At 39.9% G+C, this 26,055-nt stretch overlaps 1 protein-coding gene across 1 annotated transcript in view; it reads left to right on the top strand.

Moving 5' to 3' along the window:
- The first annotated feature begins 705 nt into the window (after positions 1 to 705).
- The window catches only part of TSPAN7 (tetraspanin 7), a 127,522-nt gene continuing 102,172 nt past the window's right edge, over positions 706 to 26,055 (top strand). Inside the window, exon 1 of the mRNA XM_043458139.1 lies at positions 706 to 848. Within this exon, the coding sequence (XP_043314074.1) occupies positions 768 to 848 (81 nt within the window). The 5' untranslated portion in view covers positions 706 to 767. The remainder of the gene's footprint in view (positions 849 to 26,055) is intronic.

Raw genomic sequence — 26,055 nt, 5'->3', positions numbered from 1 at the left:
TTCCAACCTTATTTTTTGACCTTAAAACAGTTCTTTCCTGAGTGTGAGCTGGTCTGTACTTGTTAGGGTGGGGAATATGAGTCTCAGGGACTTTAAACATTTTTTTTCCTGTTATACATTTTATGTGAAGAATGAATGGTACTTTCATATAGAACCGTGTCATTCAGCTTCATCATTTGAAAATGTCAAGAAAGCATGGACTGCCTGTGGTGGCAAGGATTGGGGGTGTCTGTCTGAACTCCCGTGTTCCTAACCATCCCTCCAGCTGTATCTCCGGCCACCTGTCACAGTCTGTTACTGGCACAGACAAGGCCAGCTTGTTCCAAGGACACGACTACTGGGCCACTTCCATCTCAGATGGCCTGGTGGGCCGTCCAAAAGTAGGAATCCGATTGCTTTCCGGGGATGGCAATAAACCAGGTGCAGACGATCCTGCCAATGGAAAGCCCTACTGCGTACAAAGCAGAAACTCTCCTACTCACTCTCGGAGGCCCTGCCCCACTCCTCGGCTGGCTGGCTGAGCCTGTGCGGACTCGCGCGGGCGAACGGCCTCCTCCGCATGCGCAGTTTCCACCGCTCGGTTCCTTAAGTGGGCGCTCTGCCGGGTGCGCGCTCAAGCACGCGCGCAGTCTCGCGTGCACGCGCGCACGGGGCCTCTAGCCGCACGCGCCCCTGCCCCGCCCCGCCCCGCCCCGCCCCCTCCCCCTCCCCCCTCCCGCGCGCCCGCCCGCCTCCAGCCGCTGCCGCCGCCGCCGGAGCTCTGTAGTATGGCATCGAGGAGAATGGAGACCAAACCTGTGATAACCTGTCTCAAAACCCTCCTCATCATCTACTCCTTCGTCTTCTGGGTGAGTGGCCACGCCGGACCGGCGGCTGTGCTGCCGTCCATCGGTCAGTGTAGTGATGCTCCGGGAAGAGAAGGGGGAGGAAAAAAGCCAAAGCAAAAATCAAATCTTGTGAGCCCTCCTTACGGAGACAGGCGCAGGGCTGGGGCTGCAGGATGGCAGGGTGCAGCCTTGGGGCTGCTCGGACCCTGCACCCCGCCCGGTGTAGGTTGCGAGGGACCTTTCCAAAATATTTTAATGTATTGACTTGTTCTTTTAAGCTCGCGGGTTAGGGTCAGCCTCTGGGGAAAGTTGCGGTTTTATTCGGCTGTTTTCCTCTCTGGATCCCCCTCCCCATCCTCCTTTACAGCCGGTTCGCGGCGCCTCTTGGCGCTAACCTGTGGCCGGCTGGGAGCAGGCGCGAGAGCGCAGGGTTTGATCCCAGATTCCCGGTTATTCCCGACCCCGCGGGGCTGCGAGAGGCAGGCGCCGGGAGCCGTGAGCTGCTTGGCTGGGCAAGGGAGATCAAAGGCCCCCCCCCCACCCCAAGCGCACTGATAGTGGGTGGGCGCCGCCGCCGCGCCGAAACGCACGAAGGGAAGAGGGTCTTACATAAACCAGGGGCATCTTTGCGTTTTCTCGGAGACCCAGGTCTTAGGACCTTTTGCCCACTCGCCTGCACCCTTACACTCATCTTTCTGTCGTTGCGTGAACCCATTCCGCAGAGCCCCAGGGAAGGACCCCCACCACTTGGCGACAGCAATAGCGCCCCAACTCTACTCCCCATCTAACTGGTGCTGCTATCGGTCCTTGAACCTCAATGCAGAAGGGTGACGTCAGCCCCTCAGCAGAAGCCTCTGCGCGCTGGAGGAGTGGGGGGGCGGACTCCAGGCTTGTGCCTTACCTCATCCTGTTTGGCAATTCGTGGAATCAGTGCAGGGCTGACACTGCAGTGATTCATTTGAAGTAGGTGGTACCTAAAGACCATTCCCCGTTATTTCTCTATCCGTGTAGATGACTCCCTTCTCCCCAAGTTTTCCTTTCCTGAACCAAGCCACAGCCACCCTACAGGACAGTGAATGTCACTACCCACCCCCCACCCCCCAATAATCTGGGTCACTTCAGCTTTCAAGGCAGTCGTTTTGAAACCTGAGGCTTTGCAGAAAAAGCCAATCCCCGTCTTTGGTGGTTTTTCTCTTTGCCTTCCCCCCCCCCCCCCAATTAGCCCTAATTTTGGTTTGAAAGTGGGGCACAGTGCTTTATGAGGTACTCAGACTCGGCCTGATGGTGAAACAGGCTGTCTGTAATGACCAAGGCAGGAACTGAGATTTATTAAGGATTAAAAAAATTCCTAATGCGCCCCCCGCCCCCTGCGGACATTCCTTGTCATTGGCGATTTTTCAGGTCGGGAAACTGGACTCTGGGGATCAGGCATACCAAGAACTCTGCAATGAGATAAGATAGATTAACTGGTATATCACACAGGCTACCACAGAAATGGACTTTACTTGGGCTGAAATTTCAGTAGTGGAATTGTGAGCTCTGCCCAGATCCTATATTATGTTCTTCTTGGAAAAAGCAAGAATGCATGCTGGTTGCTGAAACTTCCCAGTAAGCTTTCCTGGGAACTGGTTAAGCTTTTTTGTTTGTTTGTTTCATTATATCTCTTTGTGTTTGGCCCTTCCTATTTACTTGACTTCCTATTTGTTCCTGGAGTAAATCATATGGGTAATTATTTTTAGCTTCCTGAAAAATCTTCCAGCATCTCTGCTTGCTGGTAAAGAAGGGAGCCTTCTAGAGGAAGACTTTTCATGGGAGCTTTTTAACTCTTCGTGTTTACTCCCTCCCCTCCCCAACCTCCTGAATCCAATTCCTTAATGCACCCTAATACATCTTAAGCACAACATTTTATGCCCTCTGAAGTTCCTTGATGCCTGCATTTTCATTTTTTTCCTACTTTCAAGATTTCTGTAGTCTCTTAAATGTTTACCTGATGAGTTTAATAGTTTAAATAGCATTCAATAATCACTTCATACTTCACAACCAACGAATGAGATCTCTCCAGATGCAAGGGTATTTTTAAATGAGACATTTTCGTGAATAAACCATGGTACAAATGCTGTGTTTTCCATTATACCTTAAATGGCAATGAAAAAAACAGCTTTATTGAGATCTCATTCACATACTTCACCCCTTTTAAAGTGTACAAATTAGTGGTTTTTAGTGTATTCACAGATACGTGTAACCATCACCCCAGTCAATTTTAGAACATTTTCATTACCTGAAAAAGAAACCCCATACCTTTTAGCTATCATTCTCTTTTCTGCTCTCAATAACCCTCACCACCCTAAGCAGTCACTAATCTACTTTTTGTATAGATTTCCCTTTTCTGGACATTTCATCTAAATGAAATCATATAGCACATGTGGTCTTTGTGAATGGCTTCTTTTGCTTAGCATAATGTTCTCATTCATGTTTATTCCTTTTAATGGCCAAATAATACTCCACTGCATGCTTATACACTATCGCATTTTGTTCATTCACTTGTCCACTGATAGACATTTGGGTTATTTCTATCTTGTGGCTATTATGAGTCAGTGCTATAAACATTTATGTGCAAGTTTTTGTGTGAATGTATGTCTTTGTTTCTCTTGGGTATATACCTAGGAGTGGATTTGCTGGGTCATATGGTAACTCTGATTAATCATTTGAAGACCTGCCAGACTGTTTACCAAAGTGACTGCACCATTTTACATTCCTTCCAGCAGTGTATGAGTACTGTGATTTAAAGTATTTCTCCACGTTCTTGCCAACATTTGTTATTATCTGACTTTTAAAATTCTAGCCATGCTAGTAGATATCTCATTGTGGTTTTTGATTTGAATTTCCTTGATGAGCAGTGATACCCAGCATCTTTTTATATACTTGTTGGTCATTTGTATATCTTCTTTAAGAAATGTCTGTTTATGTCTTTTACCCAATTTTTATTTCAGTTATTTTTTAAACATTGTTGTATGTGTTGTATGTTGTATGTGTCCTTTATATATTCTTGATTCAAGTCTCTTATCAGATACATCATTTGCAAATATTTTCTCCTGTTGTTCAGTTGCCCAGTCACGTCCGATTCTTCGTGACCCCATGGACTGCAGCACGCCAGGTCTCCCTGATTCTATGGATTGTTTATTCACTTTTCTTGGTGGTGTCCCTTGACGTACAAAGGGTTTTTTTATTTTGATAAAGTCCAATCTACCTATTTTTTGTTGCTTGTGCTTTTAGTATCATATTTAAGAATTTTTCACCAAATGAAGAGTTTATGAAGAAAATACTGTCTATAAGAGTGATTTGCCTGTTCAGTAAATGCAGTTGGTAAATGTATCTTTCTCTGGCATGTAGTAGGTACTCAAATATTTGTCAAAACTTCTGGGATTATGTTAGGTAATTTACAAGAAGGATGATCTTGGTGTTCTTTTAAGTGGAAGATGGACAAAAGATTAGGCATAATTTTTTCCTTCCTGTTTTCTTTGAATCATTTTAACGCGACTACTTCTCTTCCCATACCTCGGATTTAGGACTAGAAGACGTTTGAGCTTAAAACGGTGGTAGACCAGTAGCATCAAGAGATGGATGTACCTACAGATATGAGAGATCTCATATATGCATTAATATACTGTATTGGTATTTTTCTTTCTGACTTACTTTAGAAAGATGGTAATGATGAGCCTATATGCGAGACAGTAAAAGAGACACAGATGTAAAGAATAGACTTTTGGACTCTGTGGGAGAAGGCAAGGGTGGGATGATTTGAGAGAGTAGCATTGAAACATGTATATTATCATATATGAAACAGATCGCCAGTCCATGTTTGATGCATGAGACAGGGTGCTCAGGGCTGGTGCACTGGGATGACCCAGAGGGATGGGGTGGGGAGGGAGGGGGGAGGGGGGGTTCAGGATGGGGAACACATGTATACCCATGGCTGATTCATGTGAATGTATGGCAAAAACCACCACAATATTGTAAAGTAATTGGCCTTCAATTAAAATAAATAAAAAAAAGAAAGATCTTGTTTTATCTGGCCTCCTCTTCTATCTATAGTCACTCTCCCTCTCTGAGATGTTCCTCTAAAGCAGTGGTTCTCAGCAGCAAACAGTTTTGCCTCTCCCCCCACCAGTATTGGGCCATGTCTGCAGACATATTTTGGTCACAGCTGGGAGTGGGGTGCTACTGGTATCTCATTGGTAGAGGCCACAGGTGCTGCTAAGCATAGTATAAGGCACAGGACAACCCTTCACAAGAAAGAATTATCTGGCTCAAAATGTCAACAGGGCCCACAACCTCTGCACTAGTGGACTTTACATAGTAATAAGTTAATATGTAGAAAAAGAGAATCTTATGCAGAACTCCCTATATTTACTATTGTTTGGAACCACTATACCCAAGCACTCACAACACAATCGCAAGTAAGAAGAGAAACATTCTCCTTTTTATTTGGAGATAAAGGTAGGTGGTCCTTTATGTAATAGTATTGAAATAGATGGGATGATCCTCCAGTTAAATAGTATCACCTGAATGTTAGGTAAGTGGCTCCATTATGGTCCTTGAATTGTATGTTTCATTTTCAGAGGAGGGAAAAATACACCTAGTAGTAAGTTATCCTGAGCTTTAAGACTAGCAAACAGTGCCTGACACATAGAAGGTTTACTCTGGAAGTATTTAACAAATGGATGAATAAATGAAATTTTATTAACTACTCTTGGGCTCATGTATTTATTTCAACTCACCTCAATTGGGAGGGTTTTTAAAAGCGATATTTTCTGTCTACCTGTGGTGGTTTAAACGTGTTCCTGACAGTGATGCGTGAAAAGGTGGAATAGAGAACGTTACAAGACTTGATCTTCTAATGATAGTTCGGTTATTATATTTTTATGATCAGCTAGTTTGCCAGCCACTGTACTTATCTAAAATTTTAATTGGAATTTGTTAAGCTTGAATAAAAAAGATATCTTACTCTAATAAAAAAAAAAACTCCATGAGAAATACAGTTTTTTCAACAACAAACAGGAAAACTATAAATGTGATGCTTACAAGGTAAATTATTTTGATTTAGAAAATTTTTTAATGTATTTTAAACACTCATCTGAGTTCTAAGCCAAGATTGAAATCCACTATAGTTACATCCACTAAATAATATGGTAAAGAGAAACATCCTAGCTTCATTCCAGTGTATATTGGATTTCGTTTCTTCTTTGATGATCCAAAGAGGAAATTCGCTTGATCAATTCTGATACCAAATTCTCTTATGGTGAAATATCAGTGTTTTTTTTTTTTAATTTTGGAAGCATCTCTAATCTTTTTAGGGAGAAGATTAAAAGAAATAATGGTCAGAACATTTCTTTTCTTTTGTCATCCAGAAAGTTTAGGTACTTGGATTAAATAGAGGGGGGAAAGTCTTAACAGCCTCTAACGTTTTACAAAAGTGTTTGAATTTGGGCACACACTTAAGGCTACACTATCCTTTTGCGTGTCTTTGGAATTCAACAAACATTCATTGAATGTCTTGTATGCTAGGTATTTCAATAGAATGTTTACCAACGTTTACTAGCTGCTGCTTTTACCGTGTTACCTTCGTTTCTAAACAAAGCAGTTAATCTATTACTTTTCAGTATTAGGTGTTATATATTGTCTTCCTACTATGGAAGATCATGATCTAGTTCTCTTACTCCTTTCTCCCTCCCTCACATCTTTCCTAAATTGGGTAGACCCTAATATATCTTTTATCAGTATCATATCAACTTGGTTAGAGCAGTAGTCAGTGATCATATATTTTTTTTTCAGTGATCATATTAATTAGGTAAGCTGATTCACAGCTAAACCTTGTAGTGTCTATTATGATTGCTTGCACAGCTTTTCCTTTTCAGTTAAAAGTTGCCTTGTTTTATCCTTTACCTGTTAATTTTCTTCTTTCACCACTAAATTATCCCCGTATTCTCCCCGAAGAACTGCAAATCTTCACTTAGTGTATTGAAACACGTCGTGTATCCTGTCAGTTTCCTATTCTTAAAAAACAATCATTAATATTGTTAGAGATGTTTCTCCCAGAGTAGGCTAGTGTTTGCTGGGCCTTTGAAACAGCTAACATCATTATAATCTCCCTTTACCATTATCCTGGGGAATCTTGTCTCCTTTTACATTGAGTCTTCAGTTTCCTAGATGTCCTGTCTTCCTCTTTTTTGTTCAACCATTTTGGTGGAGCAAACCTTCTAGTAACTTTATGGAAAAGAGTTCATGAGAGGTTAATTTGTTGAGGCTTTGCAGGTATGAACATTTTATTATGCTCTTGCACATAATTTGATAGTTTGGCTGAGTATAGAATTCTAGTTCATACATCAATTTACCCTCAGAATTTTTCTGTCACTTTCTCTTCTCCCCCAGGCCTCTTGCTCTTGTTGCTGTTGAGAAATCCAAATGAGTTTTTTTTTAATATTCTTCTTCTTAAATTCTGCTTTTCTTTGAAAGTATCTGGAATCTTTCTAGTTCCTAGTGCTCTGAACTTTCACAATACTACCTCTTGCCATATGTTTATTTCTATCTTTCCTCTGTACCCTTTCAATGTGCAAACTCAGGTCCTTCCATTTGGGGAAGTTTTCTTGTTTTGTTTTGCTTTATTTTAAATTTCCTTTCATTTTCTCTGTTGTGTCTGTTTTAGTGTTGGACCTCTTAGATCCTCTAATTTTCCTCCCTTCTGTTTTCTAATTCTTTGTCTTTTTGTTCTGCCTTCTGGAAGATCTCTCCCAGTTTACCTTGCCTGCTATTGCATTTTTCATGTGTTTTATATGTTGATTTTTAGGAGCTCCCTGTTGAGGTCTGAGCATTTCTTTTTCTAGTATCCCACTCTTGTTTCATAAATGTAATATTTTAAGATCCTTCTGACAATATTAATGATGGTTTTTTTAAAAAAAGTTTGCTTCTTTCTGCAGTTTCCTCCCAGCTTCTGTGTTATCTGGCATACTACAGACTGACCTCAAATTTCTGGTAACCATTTGCTCTCTGTTCTATATATGTTTAAGAGTGGAGCTCTAGAAATGCTGACTGGAGCCTCTTAGCATGAAATGAGAGTTTGTAAGTTGGGTGATTTAGCTGGGCCGTTGAGTTTTGGAACTGAGTCTTTTCCTTTGGTCTAATCAGATTTCCTATAGAAGAATCTTCCGATCTTCTCTCCGGATAAACAAGGTTAGGTTTATAGATGTCTCCATGTGCAATATAAATACACCTTTGCTTAAGCTCCTGTCTCAAGTGTAGAATCCAGTGTCCACTGTGCTTATGTTCTCTAGTTCCTTCTCCCTAGATAGTAAATCTCTGAACCCATGATAGAATTGGGGAGAAGGCAGAGACTGGAAGTTGGAGGGGATCTAATTGCTTTTCCAAAAGCTTTTCCCAGATTCTCCTTGTTTTAGCTCCCTTTTGTGCCTGGTCCCAAGAGTGCATGGAGTTGCCTTCTGGGGGTGCTTGTGTGCAAATATTTTATTCTTGGATTTGCTCACAGCTGCCATAAGATTTGGCTTTTTCTCAGCTTCCAAAATGTCATTGTGGTTGTCTCCTCTTCCATTCTCTTTGTTATTGAGGGTTTAAAAAAAAATCCAGTCATTTCAGTGGACTTTTGGTAGCTAGCCAAGGTAAATGAATGTGTTCAATCCATCATCTTTAACTGGAAGTCCTTTATATCTGTATCTCTACCTTGCATGTAACTAATTAAATACGGAGTTGATTGTGAGTGATTGAATAGAGCATCTGCTGAGATGGCAACAGTTGGGATCTTCTAATAGATATTGGTACCTACTTTTCAACTTAAGAGCTTTTGTGTTAAGGGGGGTGTTCTAGGTTGGAACAGGCTTACTAAACCACATCCTCTTCAAGGTTATCTGGTCATCAGGGAATGGAGTTGGATAAATGGGAACGAAGTTCTGAAGGTTGCTGCTGTTTTTTTCTGCTCATCGAATTTCTTCCCATCAAGTGGAGCCCCATGTGTCTTCTGATCTAATTCAGACCTTGCTGGATTAATTTAATGTGGAAGCAGCAGAGTTTCAAAGTATGGTGGGGAACTTGATGTTACATGGGTCAGGGCTCTTCTATTTTTCTGTTACCACAATGATAACCCTCCGTGTTTATTATACAACTTGTGCATTATAATCTGAAGAGTTTTTTTTTCTTATTTAATTCACTTTACTTCTTATATGAACGTACAGTTAGGCCACTTGCACTACCTTTTGTAGCATTTGTGGAACATTAAGTTTTTTCCACTACGTAGTTGCTTAGAAAAAGCTGACTTTTTATCCAGATAGATTGAAACACTCTGCTTAATTTTAATTACAGCTGGAGTTCTTGATTTGACCCTACCGTGGACTCCATTCCTGATGATTCATTGACTGTTCAGCATTATGTACTGTTTTAAGGAAGCACTTAAAAAGGTGCTTTGAATGGAAAGTCATCTGTGACTGTGTTTCTCTGTTTAAACATGTTAAACCTTTGACATAGGTGACTAATGCACCACTAAAGCAATTTGAAGTGCACTGTAAAAAATATATTCTTATGTCTTTTTCTCCTTTGAACCCGTTACAGCAGCTTCCAATTTGGCTTATCTCCACATGACAGGCAGATCATTGGATTACTGCTCTTAAATTTCCTTTTTTGGCTGTTATCCTACTTGCCTTGACAGAATGCTTTTCATTCTTGGCTGAACATTTTTGTACCTTTTGATGTAGAGTCTCAATATTCATCAAGAAAATGACATAAAGAGGGGAAGATAGGAAAGAGCTTTTCTTTGTCTTGATTTCCCTTTGGTTATTTGATCACTTGAACTTGTAAGCCTGTGAAAGAGTTTGGTGATAGAATTAAGGATCCCAGTTCTACTGTGGAAGATTTTCTTTATGCTTTTTGTAAGCTGTGATAGGCTTTTTCATCATCATTTGTTGTAGGGGAAATTGCAGTTGCCTTGTACTGAAATAAAAGATGGGCTGGGTCAGGTGAGCAAACTACATTTATGGTGGTCAATCCTATTTGCCCATCAGGGTTGCCTAAGGAGCCCTAAAATACTATATGCTTAGACTTCACGGTAAGAGGTTCTGATTCATTTGGCCTGGAGGAGGGTGCCAGCTTTCATAGTTTTAAAATAATCTTCCAGGTGATTCAGCTGTGCAAATAGGATTGAGAGCCACTGATTCAGGGAGAACTGTGTAATAGCAGGCCTGGTTCATCTTGGATCTGGAGATAGCTAGGGAATATCTAGCTATTGAGTAGCTTGTTATTGTTTAGTTGCTAAGTCGTGTCCAACTCTTTTGCAGCCTCATGGACTGTAGCCTGCCAGGCTCCTTCTGCCCATGGGATTTCCCAGGCAAGAATACTGGAGTGAGTTGCCATTTCTTTCTCCAGGGGATCTTCCCGACTCAGGAATGGAACCATCTCCTGCTTGGCAAGCAGATTCTTTACCACTGAACCACCAGGGAAACCCTATTGAGTATCTAGCATGGGCCTGTTGATTTGGTCTGCTTTGCTCAAAAGTCTGAGGCTAGGTGTCCAGTATCTCTTAGTAGACCAAAATGGCCTTGTCACTCTTAGGAGACCTTGCTAATCCTTCCTAACTAGAGGAGTGCTCATCAGAATCACTAAAGGGCTTTGAAAACAGTTGTTTGGTCCTATCTCATAAGGTTTCTGTTTTAATTGATCTGGAGAGGGACCTGGGTATGTATTTTTTTTAAACCATTCCTAAGGTGATTCTGATTTCTGGGATATGACTCTGGCCTGTGATAGTTTGTTATAAATAAATTCTTAACATATGCTTTCCTGTGATCTGTAGTACCATGAGGCTGGTTTGAGGAGAAGGTTCCATAAGCAAGATGCAGCCAATCTAGTATTTTTCTCACCCACTGAATTGGTGTCTTCCATGTGTCTGCAATTGGATGCTTGGAGTTTGGAGTAGTTTCCATTCCTTAGGGGGAATGTATTTGTTTATAGTTGCACTTAGAAGTTAGGAAGTCTTAGTTTTCCCTCTATCAAGATTAGACTATTATTCATTATGTAAGGAGAAGGCAATGACAACCCACTCCAGTACTCTTGCCTGGAAAATCCCATGGACGGAGGAGCCTGGTAGGCTGCAGTCCATGGGGTCTCGAAGAGTCGGACATGACTGAGCGACTTCACTTTCACTTTTCACTTTCATGCATTGGAGAAGGAAATGGCAACCCACTCCAGTGTTCTTGCCTGGAGAATCCCAGGGACGGTGGAGCCTGGTGGGCTGCCGTCTATGGGGTCGCACAGACTTGGACACAACTGTAGTGACTTAGCAGCAGCAGCAGCAAAGTGTAAAACAAAACCCTGAATTTATTACTTAACAAAGTAAGAGATTAGTACTAGTCAAGCAGAGTTTATGAGTGAAACAGATTGCTGATCTTTTGGGGAAGCGTGGTGGTGTTTGATGGTTGCTTTGGTTACAGAAGAAGGAGTGGTTGCCCTTGGCCTTAGAATCATGGCTATTTGGGTGAGACTGTTGTTGATTGCCTCTGGGAAGCATAGTCACTGCTGTACTGTTGATTGGTTGACCTTGAGTTGTGTGAGGCTGTCGCTGTAATTAGTTTCTAGAGGTATGTTCCCTGAAACAAGGTGAGTTGTCACTGATGATTAGACTAAGCTGAATTGCCACTGATCGAATCAGTTTAGAAGTGGGTGCTGGTAGTTACCATGCCTACTGAATAATCAATCTTCTCCCCCCCAGGAGTATAGAGACTTTTATTCTTGCTTCAGATTACCAATGCTTATTTCTCAGTGAGATGAGTTTATCTCTTCACAGATGCAATTATTGTATCAGAAGAAACCTAATAGAGTCTAAAGATAAACTAATATGAGAATTTGGTAAAGTGGTTAGATGCAAGATAAAAATACAAAAATTAATTGCTTTTCATTATTTTGCATAAGCCTTAGAAAAGAAAAGGGAGAAAAAATTTCAGTCTCAGTAGCAATAGAAATCATGACTACTTCAGAATAGTTTAAAAAAAAAGTAAGGCTCTTATATGAAGAAAACTAAAATCTTATTGAAGATTATAAGATCTGAACAGATTAAAGAACATTGTGTTCTTCAGTGGGGAGATTTAGTACTATAAAATTATCAGTTTAAAATGTGTTTAATGTAATTCCAAATAGAGTCCCAATGGAATTTTTTGGGGGGAGGGAGTGGCACTTGATAAAAGCAATGTTTATGTAGAAGAATAAATGCTGGAGAAGGCAAGAGACATATGGGACAGGGGGAAGGAAGTCTATGCCTTACCAGTGTTATCAGAATATACTATTGTATATAAGATGGCCACTGTCATCATCCTCGTTTCTGGTATTTATGTTCTTGTGTAATCTCCTTCATTTGGGTTTGGGCAGGACCTGTGACTAGTTTCTAACTAAGAGAATACAACAAAGGTGGTTCTTTTTTTTTTTTTTTAAACAAAGGTGTTTCAATGTGTGTGAATACATGTACATGGTTATATTAGATAAGATTGTAATGTCTTCCTGAGAGACTTTGTCCCTGGCTGGCTTGGAAGAAACAAGTTTCTTTTGTTGTGATCTACCCTATGGAGAAGACCACGTGGCAAGAACTGAAGGCAGTCTTCTGCTGACAGAAAGAAACTGAGGCCCTCAGTTTGACAGTGCACAAGCAACAAAATGAATCCATCAGTCAAGTGATCTTGGAAGCACATCCTTCCCCATTTTGGCTTCAAATGAGACTGCAACCATCCAACAGCTTGATTGAAGCTTAATGAGATCTTGAAACAGAAGACAGAGTAAAGTTGTGCCCAGACTCCTGACCCCACCAAAACTCTGAGATAGTAACTGTGTGCTGTTTTAAGTCTCTACGTTTATTGTGATATTGTTACATAGCAATGCATAGTTAATAAAACTATAAGTGAAGTCGCTCAGTCGTGTCCGACTCTTTGCGACCCCATGGACTGCAGCCTCCCAGGCTCCTCCGTCCATGGGATCTTCCAGGCAAGAATACTGGAGTGGGTTGCCATTAATAAAACTATAAAGTCCCTGGTTAATTCAGTATGATGTTGACTTATAAAGAGACAAGTGGGTCAGTGGAATAATAGAGAATCCAGTAATAAATTCTAGTGTATATAATTTATTTATTTTTAGTGTATATAATTTAATATATGAAAAGGGACATTCATTTTAGAGAAGGTAGGTTTAAATGATTCTAATACTACTGTATATTTGGAAAAAATAAAATTGGAGCCCTTACTTGAATTTTATTAAAAAGTCTAGTTGGCTTAAATGCTTAGATATGAACACAAAACAAAATTCTGTAAGAAAGTATAGAGATCATATATAAATACAGGAATCAGAGAAACTTCTTTATCCAAGTTAGAGCCTCAGAAGCAATGAAGTTAAAAAATTGGACTTCCCTGGTAGTCCAGTGACTAAGAATCTGCCTGCCAGTGCAGGCGACACAGGTTCGATCCCTAGTCTAGGAAGATCCCACATGCCATGGAGAAACTAAGCTAATGTGCCACAACTACCTTGCCAGTGCTCTGGAACCCATGAGCCGCAACTACTGATGTCTCTGTACCCTAGAGCCTGTGCACCACAACTAGAGGGTTATCCCCTGTTCACTGCAACTAGAGAAAAGCCCAGGCACAGCAATGAAGACCCAGTGCAGCCATAAATAAATAAATGTATTATTTACCAAAAAAATCACTGTATTTGCCTATACAGTTTTTTAAATTATATGGCATAAGTACAATCAAATCAATTAAACAATTATGGTGAGATGCAGACTGAGTGCCAGACTATTAGCTAATATACTGCTTTCTTCATTAAGAAGATCTTCTTATAGAAAAAAAAATCTACATTCTGATGGAACCTCCTTCTCATTTGAGACTTATAATGGCTTGCTGACCAGCTCTGGCCTACTGACCACACTTGTGAATTACTGCTCTGTGGAAGGAATCAGCAAACTGTTTCTGTAAAGGGCCAGATAGTGAATATTTTAGGCTTTGTGGGCCATGCGATCTCTGTTGCATCTCCTCAGCTCTGCCATTGTCCTGTGAAAGCAGCACAGACAAATGTAAATGAATAAGCAAAGATATTAAAATAAAACTTTTATTTACAATAAGAGGTAGCCAGCTAGGTTTGACTCTTAGGCCTTAGTTTGCTGACTTCTGCTCTAGAGGATACCAATATAAGGAAGGTATAATAGCTTGAAAAACTAAAGTTTAGAATCCAGATGGCCAACAGGCACATGAAAAGATGCTCAACATTGCTAATTATTAGAGAAATGCAAATCAAAACTACATTGAGGTAGCATCTCACACCAGTCAGAATGGCCATCATCAGAAACTCTACAAATGACAAATACTGGAGAGGGTGTAGAGAAAAGGGAGCCCTCCTGCACTGTTGATGGGAATGTGAATTGGTGCAGCCACTATGGAGAACAGCATGGGGGTTCCTTAAAAGACTACAAATAGAGCTACCATATGATCCAACAGTCACACTCCTGGGCATATACCCAGAAAAGATGAAAACTTTAATTTGAAAAGGTCCATGTGCCCCAGCATTCATAACCGCACTGCTTACAGTAGCAAGGATATGGAAGCAACCTAAATATCTATCAACAGATGAATAGGTAAAGATGTGGTGTGTGTATATTGATATACACACACATATATATATACACACACAATGTGATATTACTCAGCCATAAAAAGAATGAAATAATGCCATTTGCAGCAACACAGATGAACCTAGAGATTATCATACCAAGTGAAGTTAAAGACAAATATCATATGATACCACATATGTGGAATCTAAAAAAAATGATACAAACCAACTTATTTACAAAACAGAAACAGACTCACAGACCTAGAAAACAAATTTATGGTTACCAAAGGGGGAAGAGGAGGAGTGATAAATTAGAAGCTTGGGACTAAAAAAAAATTAAAGTTTAAAGTCTTAACATGGGCTTATGGAGTGGGAATGAAGGAAGCAACACCATCTTTAGCTTGAAAGAGCTGGTCATGCCTTATCCAAAAAGACAGCCACTTGAGCACTTCCAATATGGCTAGTTCACAATGGAGATATGCTCTAAGTGTAAAATACATATCAGATTTTGAAGCTGTAATATGGAAACATATAAAGTATCTCACTTTTTATATTGATTACATGTTGACATGGTAGTATTTTTGACATTGTGTTCAATATTATTAAATTTCATCTTTTCAATTTGAATGTAGCTACTAGAACATTTAGACACATCTCTACTGGACAGCACTGGACTAGAAGTAATAGAAGTTTCAATTAAGTGCTATAAGACCAAGGGAGAGAGCTCATTTTGCTGGGGAGTTTGGAAAGGTCATGTGCACAGAATTGACCTTGGAGAATGACAGGATTTTGGCAAGTGGTGCCCTAGGAGGGTAATAAATGCTATCAGATGGAGGAAGTGTTATCCAGAGAGGTATGGAGACCACAGAATGGTTTGTGTGTTGGGACAGAAGTGAGTTTAGCTGTAATAAGGGACAAAGCATGTGATGAGTCTGGGAAGTAGGCATAAGCCTTATTGTGGGTCGTCTGCACGGGTTAGCGTTTGGACCTATTTTGGCTGCCAGCAGGGGAGGGAACGGGGATGAGATGACTAGACATAGCTTTGAGCAGGGAGTGGTAACTTTGAAAGTTGTTTATAGATCTAATCTAGGAAAAAATAAACAGATTGGGTTGGAATAAGAAAGGCAATAAACAGTGAAACCAGGTTAACTAAGAAAGACCAAAGGTCTAATACAGGGTGAAATGGGAATGGAGAATAGAGGACAGTGAAAAGCCACTTTATATTGTGGCAAGGATATCTGTGAATGAATTGAATGAATGAGAACCCCAGTTATCGTGCTTGACGAACTGGTTATTGGTAATGCCTTCATGGAAATGTAGACCTTAGAAGAAGTTGGTTTGAGACTATTATATGTTCAGCATGAGATACCAGTAGCTTTAAAAGACCAGCCAGCTCTCAGAAGCTTGCTCACTTTAGTCTTCTGCTGGCAAAAGTGGCCCAGACAGTTCTTTAGATTTGGCTGTCTCTGTACTTCTGATCCTTCCCACCATCCACCACGGTTGCAGTTAATTGATCGAGGAAAAGGATCTGAACTTGGCTATTTGCTTGTTGGCTGGTCAGTGGAACTTGAGATGATTAGACTGGTAAGATCCAAATGGAGCAGTTCTTTTTTAGGCATTTGAACTTGAGATACAAGAGAGACAGCTGGTGTAGGGACAAGAGAAAGAAACAGGGAGAAGTCACAGGGAAAAAGTTTAAAGTACGTCAGTGGGAGTGATGGAGGGGTGAGTGGGATCAGTGAACTCCTGGCCACTAGACTACATAGATTCCTGGGCATATCTGCTGCATCTCATACTTTTCCTTTACAGCCTGGAAGAGTGCCTTTTCTAGGTTCTGGTGAGGCATGGCCAAGTGGGTATGATTCTTTTCCTCTTTATTCCCCGCCTCCTTTTTCTTTTTCCTAACAGTAATGTTCCATGGCCAAGCAGGAAGGGTGATTAGGTGGATGTTTGGAGTTGTTAGAAAGGCAGGTTTGGGATGAAAAGAGGAGGTTTTTGTCAAGATGCAAAGTTGAGAAAAGCTCAATTTGTTCATGTAAGAGGCATGAGATTATAAACAATATTCTTTCCAGCTTCCCAGGAGGCTCCAGTGCAGTTGATGTTAAATTACTTGCTGATAAGAAGTGTAGTAGATGTAGCACAGCATTCAGCCAGCAGCCATTAACTCTGGCTTAATGGAACCCTGAGTTTCCAGTAAATCTTGTTCAAGGGATGAAGGTTCTGCTATAGGGTAGGAGCAAGTTATTCGAGCAAGTTACTTATTAATCTCCTAACAGCAGCTGCTCTTGTTTGCAAAGTAAGGTTGGCAGTTGTTTTAGTTTTTATCCTTCAGAGATGTTTTCACGATCAACAAGCAATAGTTTTGTAGGTTGTATTTTTTGTTAGATAGTCCTGGTCTACAGCAGTGGTAGCTAACCTGACATTTTTTATAAACAGCTTAGAATAAGCAGTTCTGAGTGGTGACTCAGTGAGGGCTTTGAGGAAGCTTCCATTTGGTCTAGATGACAAATGGAGGTGAAATGCACTTCTCCACTTGGCTGACAAGTCTGATCAAAGTCTTTTAAGCTGTCAGGACTGAAGTCTGTGTATATAGCATGTGTACTATTTTGAGATAAAAATCCAGGAAAAGAGAGGTGCATCCATGAATATTCTAATAAAAAAGCTGTTCAAATAAACTGTCTACAAAACAGAATGTATATACGGTATACCATTTTTGTAAGTAAAAAAAATGCACATAACAAATTCTAGACAGCTACTCCCATCAGAATGTTAATAGTTATGGTTGGGTGATAGGGTAATTCATGGGTGACATTTTTCTTTGTTTTATTTTTCCTCAGAGTTTTTCTTCTCCTCTTACACATAGCATGAATTCTTTTGTAATTAAGAAAACAGTGAATACTGTTTTAAAAACAACTTTTTTCTAGGTGTTTTATAGTACATAGTTTTCTTTCTCAGAGTGCTTGTTTTTACACCTGGTCTCCTTTATAATGTAGCAGTTCTTTACTCCTCTGTTTTAGTGATTGGATTAGATTAATGCAGAGCAAAAACACATTTAACTTGATTCTTAAGCCTTGTCTCCTCAAAATAAAGGGAAATGCCTGTTCTTACTAAACATTAAAAAATAAACTTTTGATATGTATTTCAAGTATAATCCTAAGACAGAGAATAATGTGATAATTAGCTGTGTCTCCCACCCAGCTTTATCAGGTCTTGGCATTATGCCTTATTTGCTTTGGAGTTGGATATGTGGATTTTAAAGAAATATAAAAAAAAATTGCAGTTGATTCTCCTACATCTCTATGTCATGAACTCAAGAGTTTATCAGTTGAGCCTGTTTTTATACATTTACTAATATGCACATACACACAAATATTAGGAAGTAGTGCCTTCAGATATTTAAACTTTGTGTTAATGAATCATGCCATGCATATTGTCTTGAAACTTGCATATTTGGCTCTACATTGCTCGACGTGTGTCCGTTTTGATGGATGTGGCTCAAGTTCAGGGATTAACAAACTGTGGCCTCTGGGCCAAACCTCTTTTTGTAAATAAACTTCATGTATTATTTACAACTGTTTTCACACCAAGCAGCAGAGTTTGTGACAGAGGCTGTACTGCCTGGAAAGTCTAAAATATTTACTATCTGGCCCTTTGCAGAAAAAGTTTGCTGACCCGTTATCTAGTCCATTCTTTGTATGGATATATCATTATTTATCCATTTTCCTGCCTGTGGACACTTATTTCCTGTTTACTTGTAAGAAATGGTGTTTTGGTGAACAGTAGTATATATAGTTATCTTCTTACCATGTGACTTGAAAGGGTTTCTAGTGTGGCATATGGATCATGGAACAACTTAGCTTTTACTATATTTTGGTGTGTTTTTCATACTTAGCAAAACAAACAAGCAATAATCCAAGGCAGATTGGATTACCAGCCCTGTAGCTGATAAGTATGTTATGTAGTGGTTTAAGATGGAAAAGATATTTTAATTCTTGATTTAAATGGTTTTTCTAAAAGTGAATTTTTACTGCTGGAAGAGGGAAGAGTGCTGAGTGGTCCAGATGGAGCAAAGCAAGATTTACAAAGTGGTCCTGGTAGCAACACGGGACTACCAACTGTATGCACTTAAGTGTATTCAGGTTGTGGTGATGTTGTTATTATTGTTGGTACTATTAATAGTTGCTACATGATTATTGAGCATTTCTTAAAGGATAAGGATAAACACTTCACGTGAATTATCTTATTTAATCCTCTTAACAGCCTGTTGAGGTAGTAATTGCCATGCCTCATTTTGAGAAGAGGCAGCTGAGATTCAGAGTTTAGCCCAAGGTCATGTTCACATGAGGCTTTGGTTTGTACCTCTCCACCTGCCCTGGCCTGATGCTCAATGTCCAGGGGCACAGTTCTCCGAGGTCGACCTTGGTAGATGGGTTAGAGGGTATTTTTTGAGAATCCACACTACTGTGAAGTAAACGCCTCATTGGTTTCAGCCTTGGCTCCCACAGGCTGGTCAAGGCTTCATACACAAAGGAGGAGTCTAGGTTTTCCAGAAAGGTCAACGTTTACAACTTCAGTGGGAGTAGTTATCCCACATGATTCCTTTGTAGAAAATGGAAGCCAGGGCCATCTTGTCACATTTTTTCCTGTTCTACCACCTCAAAACTTCAGTTTCCCAAGTGAGACTTATACTGTTTTACAGATAGTGGATGCTCAAGACTGTCTAAGGGATCCTAATATCAGGCTCAGGGTTCCTCCCTAGACAGCTGGGCAACTGCCCATTCACTTCCAAAGGTTTGAACCTGTAAATGTCTTTCCCCTTTATAGTTGGTGACTTGTGTGGTCAAGACATAAGAAATCCTGAGAGTCCACTCTCATTTAAAAAAAAATCATAATGCCTGAAAGGCTCCAAATTACTGGGCCAAACTGCAGGGATATAATTTCTCCTGCTGCTGGTAAGAATGGCAAGGGTGTGAACTTGTCTTTTATGTTCCCAACCACTTTGAACAAGATGGAAGCCAAGGCGTTAAAAACTGATGGAGATGCAGTTTCTCTTTGCTTTAAGGAAACAAAGCTGAAAGTAGTGGGCAATATCAGGCATTTTCCTGTGGCACTGACACCAGCTTAAATACAGTTATCTAATCCACAAATAGACACACAGATAAAGCTCACAGGCACCTACCAAGTAAAAGTTTGTTAGCTACAGTGATCTTGCTTCCTCCCTTGAACTTGCTTTCAGGCAGCAATCTGACCGGTCATTTTTACTCCTTATTGGTGGCAAAAGGAATTCTTGTCTATATGAGGGTAATTAGCTATCTTCGCTCCTATGAAAAGAATTTAAGACATTGGAGTGCACTGGAGAAGATCTAGTTTTTAAAAGGAAGTCCCTTCCAGGCTGCTTAAACCACATCCAGTAGATGGGCCTCCTTTTCTGCTTGTAAGATCCACCATACACAGACACCAGTGATAATAACCTGTCATACATTACAAAGATAATTAACAGAAATTAGCCCTTGAACTCTATTAGTTAACGCGCATGTGCTCTACTACCATCATCCAAACTGGGATACTGTTCTCCCATCCCAGATCACCGTCCCAGATCAATCAGGTGGCAGAAGAAGTGATTTGAACCTTGGGGCCTGGGGCCTGTTGACTTGGGGCCCAGCTTCAAGGGACCCGTCTTCAGTCTAGTGTTCCTGTGTAACCATGGCAACATTTTCTGACCCTGCTCTGGGGCCCTCTCACTTCCCTCTGCATCAGGTCCCTACAGTTGTAAAGTTTAATGAAGATTCTGGAGGACTCTTAAAAAAAAATCTGTTTGTAGATGGGGCCATTGATCAGAGAGACAGAAAAAGCTGCATTCAGGTTAAGTCCAGGTTGAGCAGCTTATTCCAAGTTATGTTGTCTTTTGTATATGAGCCTCCCAACAACCCCCTCCAGTAATTAATGAATGGAGTTAGTCTTGTTTTCCCCCCTTTCATTCCTACCTCTCCCAAATCTTCTTTGCTTATATATGTATTTGTTATTTCCAGTTGGCTAAGTTATAAATGCTGGATTTTTGCTTGGCCTCACCTTCACTCTTATCCTGTGGATCACTATGCTCCGATTCTCCAATAGCTCACGTGTCACTTTCCTTTTCTCCATCTTACTACCGCTGTCTTTTCTCTTCTGTCACCTCTACAGCATTTTCCTGTTTTCCCTATCTCCTCGTTACATCCCGTCTCTTCCGTTGAGGCAATTGTTCTGAAACAAAACAATCTGCTGAAAACTGGTAGTTCTTTCATGTTACCTGCCTAAGTGAGATTTATCTGTCTGTCTGTGTGTGTTTGCTGACAGTACTCATATGATAATCATTTACCTGCTTACCTGCCAGCCTTCCCTATTTATTCATTGCATTTGCTCAAGAAATTTTCTAGGAATATTGGGTGCCTGTTCTATGTCAGTTTCTGGGATTTAACAGAATGAACAAGATACTCTGTTAGGAAGGGAGGAAAATGGACAATAAAAAGAAAGCAGAGATGACATTTTCAGTGATATGTTCTCTGAAGGGCAGAATTCATGGGACAGTGGCATGGGGGCTTACTTGATACAGTGATTGCAGAAAGCCTCCCTAAGCAGGTGACGTTTGAACTGAGTCCCAAAGAAAAAGGAGGACCCAGAATTTTGCATTTGGGTGATGCAAAATTCAGTGTGTTATTTGCTGTTTGCTGACCATTGTTAATCTGATCAGTCCAGTTACCTGTGCTGAAGTAGGTAATTTAGCAAATTTATTCTTTTGAGTGACTGACACTGCCCCCCAGCAGTACCAGATTTGTATTCCTAATTATTCTTTTAGCATGGAAAAACACAAACCTGATTTTTAACTTTATTTTTAAGAGAGGTATATAAACTATGGAGTAGAAATGGAAAAGGACTGTCTTGGTTAATTTACACCTGGGAAATTAAGAGATGGTAATCCCATGGACAGAGGAGCCTGGAGCCTACCGTCCATGGGGTCGCAAAAGAGTCAGACACCACTTAGCAACTAAACAACAACAAGCAACATGATATAAAGCACTCTGGTGTTAAATATAATTGTGATTGGAATGAGCAAATAAAATTAGGGTGAGCCTGCCTGCCATTTCCTGAAACTTCCCTTTTGGTTTTCATTCAATGTGTAGTGTGAAAAAAAAATAAACACACCAAACCAAACAAAATAAACTCTTTTTAAAAGTGGTTGTAGGTTGGTGGGACTTCTAATTATTTTGCATCTTCTCCAGCACTTGATCTTGTTAAACTCTTCAACATTTTTCCAATCTGCTGGATGTTTAATAGCATCACTGTGCTTTTAATTTGTGTTCCCCTGGTTAATAATGAGCAAGTCTATATTCTCATGTTTCTTGCTGATTCTTATATCGATTCTGGGGCCATATTTCATTTCCCTATAAAAAGGCATCTCATTTTTTCCCTAACTCTGTAATCTGAAAGATTTTTTTTGACTAACAAATCATACTTTGTTTTTATAGATCTAATTGTTCATGTTTATATACAGTATATTATATAGTATTTGCATACAAGTAATAATTTGTATGCAGTACAAAAATATGTCATGGCTAACCAGGTCATTTATCCATCTGACTGTGCTTGTTTCTTTGTTTTTCTGAATCTTGCAGCTTAGCACCACTACCTGGATGGTACTGGTGGTACTACTTTAAAAAAAAAGTTCTGGAACTGGCCAGTAAGCCCTCTTTTGTACCTTCAGGTCTCCTCAGTGGTTTGGAGACCAGGCATTGGACTAGAAACTCAGGTTTCTTTCAACCGTCATCTGTGTGTCTGATGAAGTATTATGTCTGTTGCTTTGCCTTAGTTTGCAGCACTGGGAGTTGTGCAATAATTGCTATCAGCAATGCTTTGAATGTTTGCGATCTAACTTCTTTTGGGGATTATTTCCTTGGAACATATTTCCAAACATGGAATTATGAAGCAGTTTCTTTCTTTTAACCTTGTTCTCTCTTGTGTTAGGAGGTGAACAGTTCAAACTAGTTATTTACTTAGTGTGTCTCACATATGGCCTTATTTAATAGGGATTTTGTTAGTTTCCTTTGTGGGCAGAGGTGGTGTCAATTTTTTTTTTCTTTTTTAAAATGCATTTATTTTTAATTGGAGGATAGTTGCTTTACAATAGTGTGTTGGTTTCTGCCATAGAGCAACATGAATCAGCCATAGGTATGCATATGTCCCCTCTCTCTTGAACCTCCCTCCCACCCCATCCCACCCCTCTAGGCTGTCACAGATCACTGGTTTGAGCTTCCTGCAACATACAACAAATTTCTACTGGCTATCTAATTTTACATATGGTAATGTATATACTTCAATGCTACTCTCTTAGTTTGTTCCACCTTCTCTTTCCCCCACTGTGTCCACAAGTCTGATCTCTATGTATGCATTTCCTTTGCTGCCCTATAGATAGGTTCATCAGTACCATCTTTCTAGATTCAATATATATGCATTAATATACCTTGTCTTTCTTTTTCTGACTTACTTCACTCTGTACAACAAGCTCTGGGTTCATCCACTTCATTAGAACTGAGTCAAGTGTGTTCAATGTTCTGGCTGAGTAATATTCCATTGTGTGTATGCACAACTTCTTTGTTCATCTGTCAATGGACATCTCGGGCTTTGAATGTCACCAAATGTTGAATTTAAGGACTTGAGTTTTAAAATGTCATTTTCTTTTTCTTTTTGTTTTTCATTTATTTTTGTTAGTTGGAGGCTAATTACTTCACAACATTGCAGTGGGTTTTGTCATACATTGACATGAATCAGCCATGGAGTTACATGTATTCCCCATCCCGATCCCCCCATCCCGATCCCCCCCTCCCACCTCCCTCTCCACCCGATTCCTCTGGGTCTTCCCAGTGCACCAGGCCCGAGCACTTGTCTCATGCATCCCACCTGGGCTGGTGATCTGTTTCACTATAGATAATATACATGCTGTTCTCGCGAAACATCCCACCCTCGCCTTCTCCCACAGAGTCCAAAAGTCTGTTCTGTACATCTGTGTCTCTTTTTCTGTTTTGCATATAGGGTTATCATTACCATCTTTCTAAATTCCATATATATGTGTTAGTATGCTGTAATGTTCCTTATCTTTCTGGCTTACTTCACTCTGTATAATAGGCTCCAGTCTCATCCATCTCATTAGAACTGATTCAAATGAATTCTTTTTAATGGCTGAGTAATATTCCATGGTGTATATGTACCACAGCTTCCTTATCCATTCGTCTCCTGATGGGCATCTAGGTTGCTTCCATGTCCTAGCTATTTTCATTGGAAGTCTGGGGCTTATTTGCATTCTGTCCTCAGAGTGTGTAATCAGTTCTTTAATTCCTTTATGTTCCACTAGAACAAATGACCACTTTACAAAGTTATTGAGAGAGTTGGTCCATGGTGATGATGTATAGCTATGAAACCTTAACAACAACAACTGGAAAAATGGACTTGAAGTGTTTTCAGATTTACCTGTCTTTAGCTATGGAGGAGGGCATTGGTTGTATTCATTTCCTATATTTGAAAGTGTCCTGTATAACTCCTAAGTCATCATCATTCACCGTTTTTTTTTCTTTTTCTGTGATTGTTACCTTTCACCTCTAGCTTTAGCTGAATTTACATAATAGATCTTGTAAAAAGGAGCTATGCAGAGTTCTCAAACAGGCGGTGGTTTTCCTCCCAGGAGACATTTGGCCTTGTCTGGAAACATTTTCAGTTGTTACAATCAAAGGGGGAAAGATGCAACTGGTATCCAGTGGGTGGAGGCCCCTGATGCTGTTAAACATCCTACAAGATTACTCCCTCACAACAAAGGAGCATCTGGCCCCAAATGTCAGTAATACTGGGGCTGAGAAGTCCTGCTGTAGTATAAATTAGTTTTTCTCTTTCCCTCTCAGTCACTGTTATATCCATATTTTATGAGTGAGTTATCAGTTCACATTCATGTTCCATGGAGCTCTAATATGATTCATATTGTTGGAGAGATTTTATACACACACACACACACTTATACAATAAAATTTGCCAATTTTAAGTGTAAGGTTTGGGGAATTTTGACAAATGTATACAGTTGTGCAACCACCACTGCAATCATGGTTAATGTGTTTAAATTTTAGTTCTGTAGCTTCAAATATACATTTATTAAATGATACTATATTCCAGGGCAGAAGGAAACTTAAAGTAATTCAAGTACTAATGAATAGCTCATCGCTAATGGGTGGAATGTATACGGTAGTTTGTGAAGGATAATGCCCTTGAGCTGAGTTCTGAATTTCATTCTATTTTAATATGAATCTAGTAGGTGCTTTATTTTTACTGGGGGAGGAGTCACTTTCAGACCTCTGAAAGACTGGCTTAGATAATAGTTGCTTCAGTGTAAAACAGAAAACCTATATTCGCTTCCATCTTTAGTACTGAGTTTTATGGTCTACAACTTTCTGGATTCCCTTTGCACTTTGTAGTGTTTTTTTGGTTCATGCAGGTTAAAATAAAACTGGTGTTTAAAAGCAAACACAGAATATGCATTTTTCTCCTAGAGGCTAATTTCCAGGATGTTGGTTCTTTTGGTGGTTTACTTTAACCTTGGTAAGTAGTAGCAGTTGTCTGCGGTAAAGCGAATGGAAACCCTTGCTTATTTTGCTGAACCACATTCTTAGAGGGGGAGTTTTGCCTTGGCCACTAATTGCTGAAATTGGAGTTTGGGAGATGGTTTGAGATGCGACTTGGAGTGATAAGTGAGTCTGAGTGCTTGGTTAGTGTTTTCACTTTTCCCATTTAGTTCGCTTTCTAGTAAAGGTGGTATTCATATTTCAGGTTTCATGGGGAGTTTGTCCACATGTCTCAAAGAGAAAAACGGAAAAGTTAGGTGGAAAGGTGGTGTAAGCAGTTACTCTTGATTTATGGTCATATTGTGCTCTAATGAGAATATAACAATTGTTGTATAATAAAAAAGGAGGTAAGGATTGGAGCATTGCAACATTTAGTAGGTATTTAACTTTATTTTAACGCTATAGGCTATGGCTTGGAACGACCATAGGAATCTTGCTGGTTTTATTTGTGGGTTTGTTTTAGGCAAACTATCAACAGCACTGAAATGATACTCTGTGAAAAGGAAAGAAATGTACACCCAAGTTGAAAATGCTGTGTTTGCTAATTTCCCTTTCTCTTATGTGCCCATCAAGAATTGTTGGATTAAAAAAAAAATTGTTGGATAAAGTCATATTGAATAATTCTGCCAATTCCACCATGTAATCTTGGGATCATTTCTGTCATCCCTTATGGTAATCTTAGTATTTCAGTATACTCAGGATGAAAAGGCTTCTGACTTGAGAAAATCAGGACTGTTTGAAACAACATTTCTAATGCTAAGAAAAGATTTTTCTGTGGGAATGTTTGTCCTCAGTCCTTTATTCCTTGGCCTCTCAGCCCAAGGTGGTGCCATCTTGGCAACTGAGTTCCAAGAGTGAATTTTTTATCACTCTTGGAAATGTGTGATATTCACTTGGAAGAAGTGATATTATATTTTAGAATGACCTTACCTTTGTTTGAAGTAGGGTATTAATGTTAC

Source organism: Cervus canadensis, chromosome X (genome assembly GCF_019320065.1).
Source record: "Cervus canadensis isolate Bull #8, Minnesota chromosome X, ASM1932006v1, whole genome shotgun sequence".
Classification (NCBI taxonomy): domain Eukaryota; kingdom Metazoa; phylum Chordata; class Mammalia; order Artiodactyla; family Cervidae; genus Cervus; species Cervus canadensis.
The sequence above is the reverse complement of the archived record's forward strand: the minus strand, read 5'-3'. Positions and strand labels throughout refer to the sequence as shown.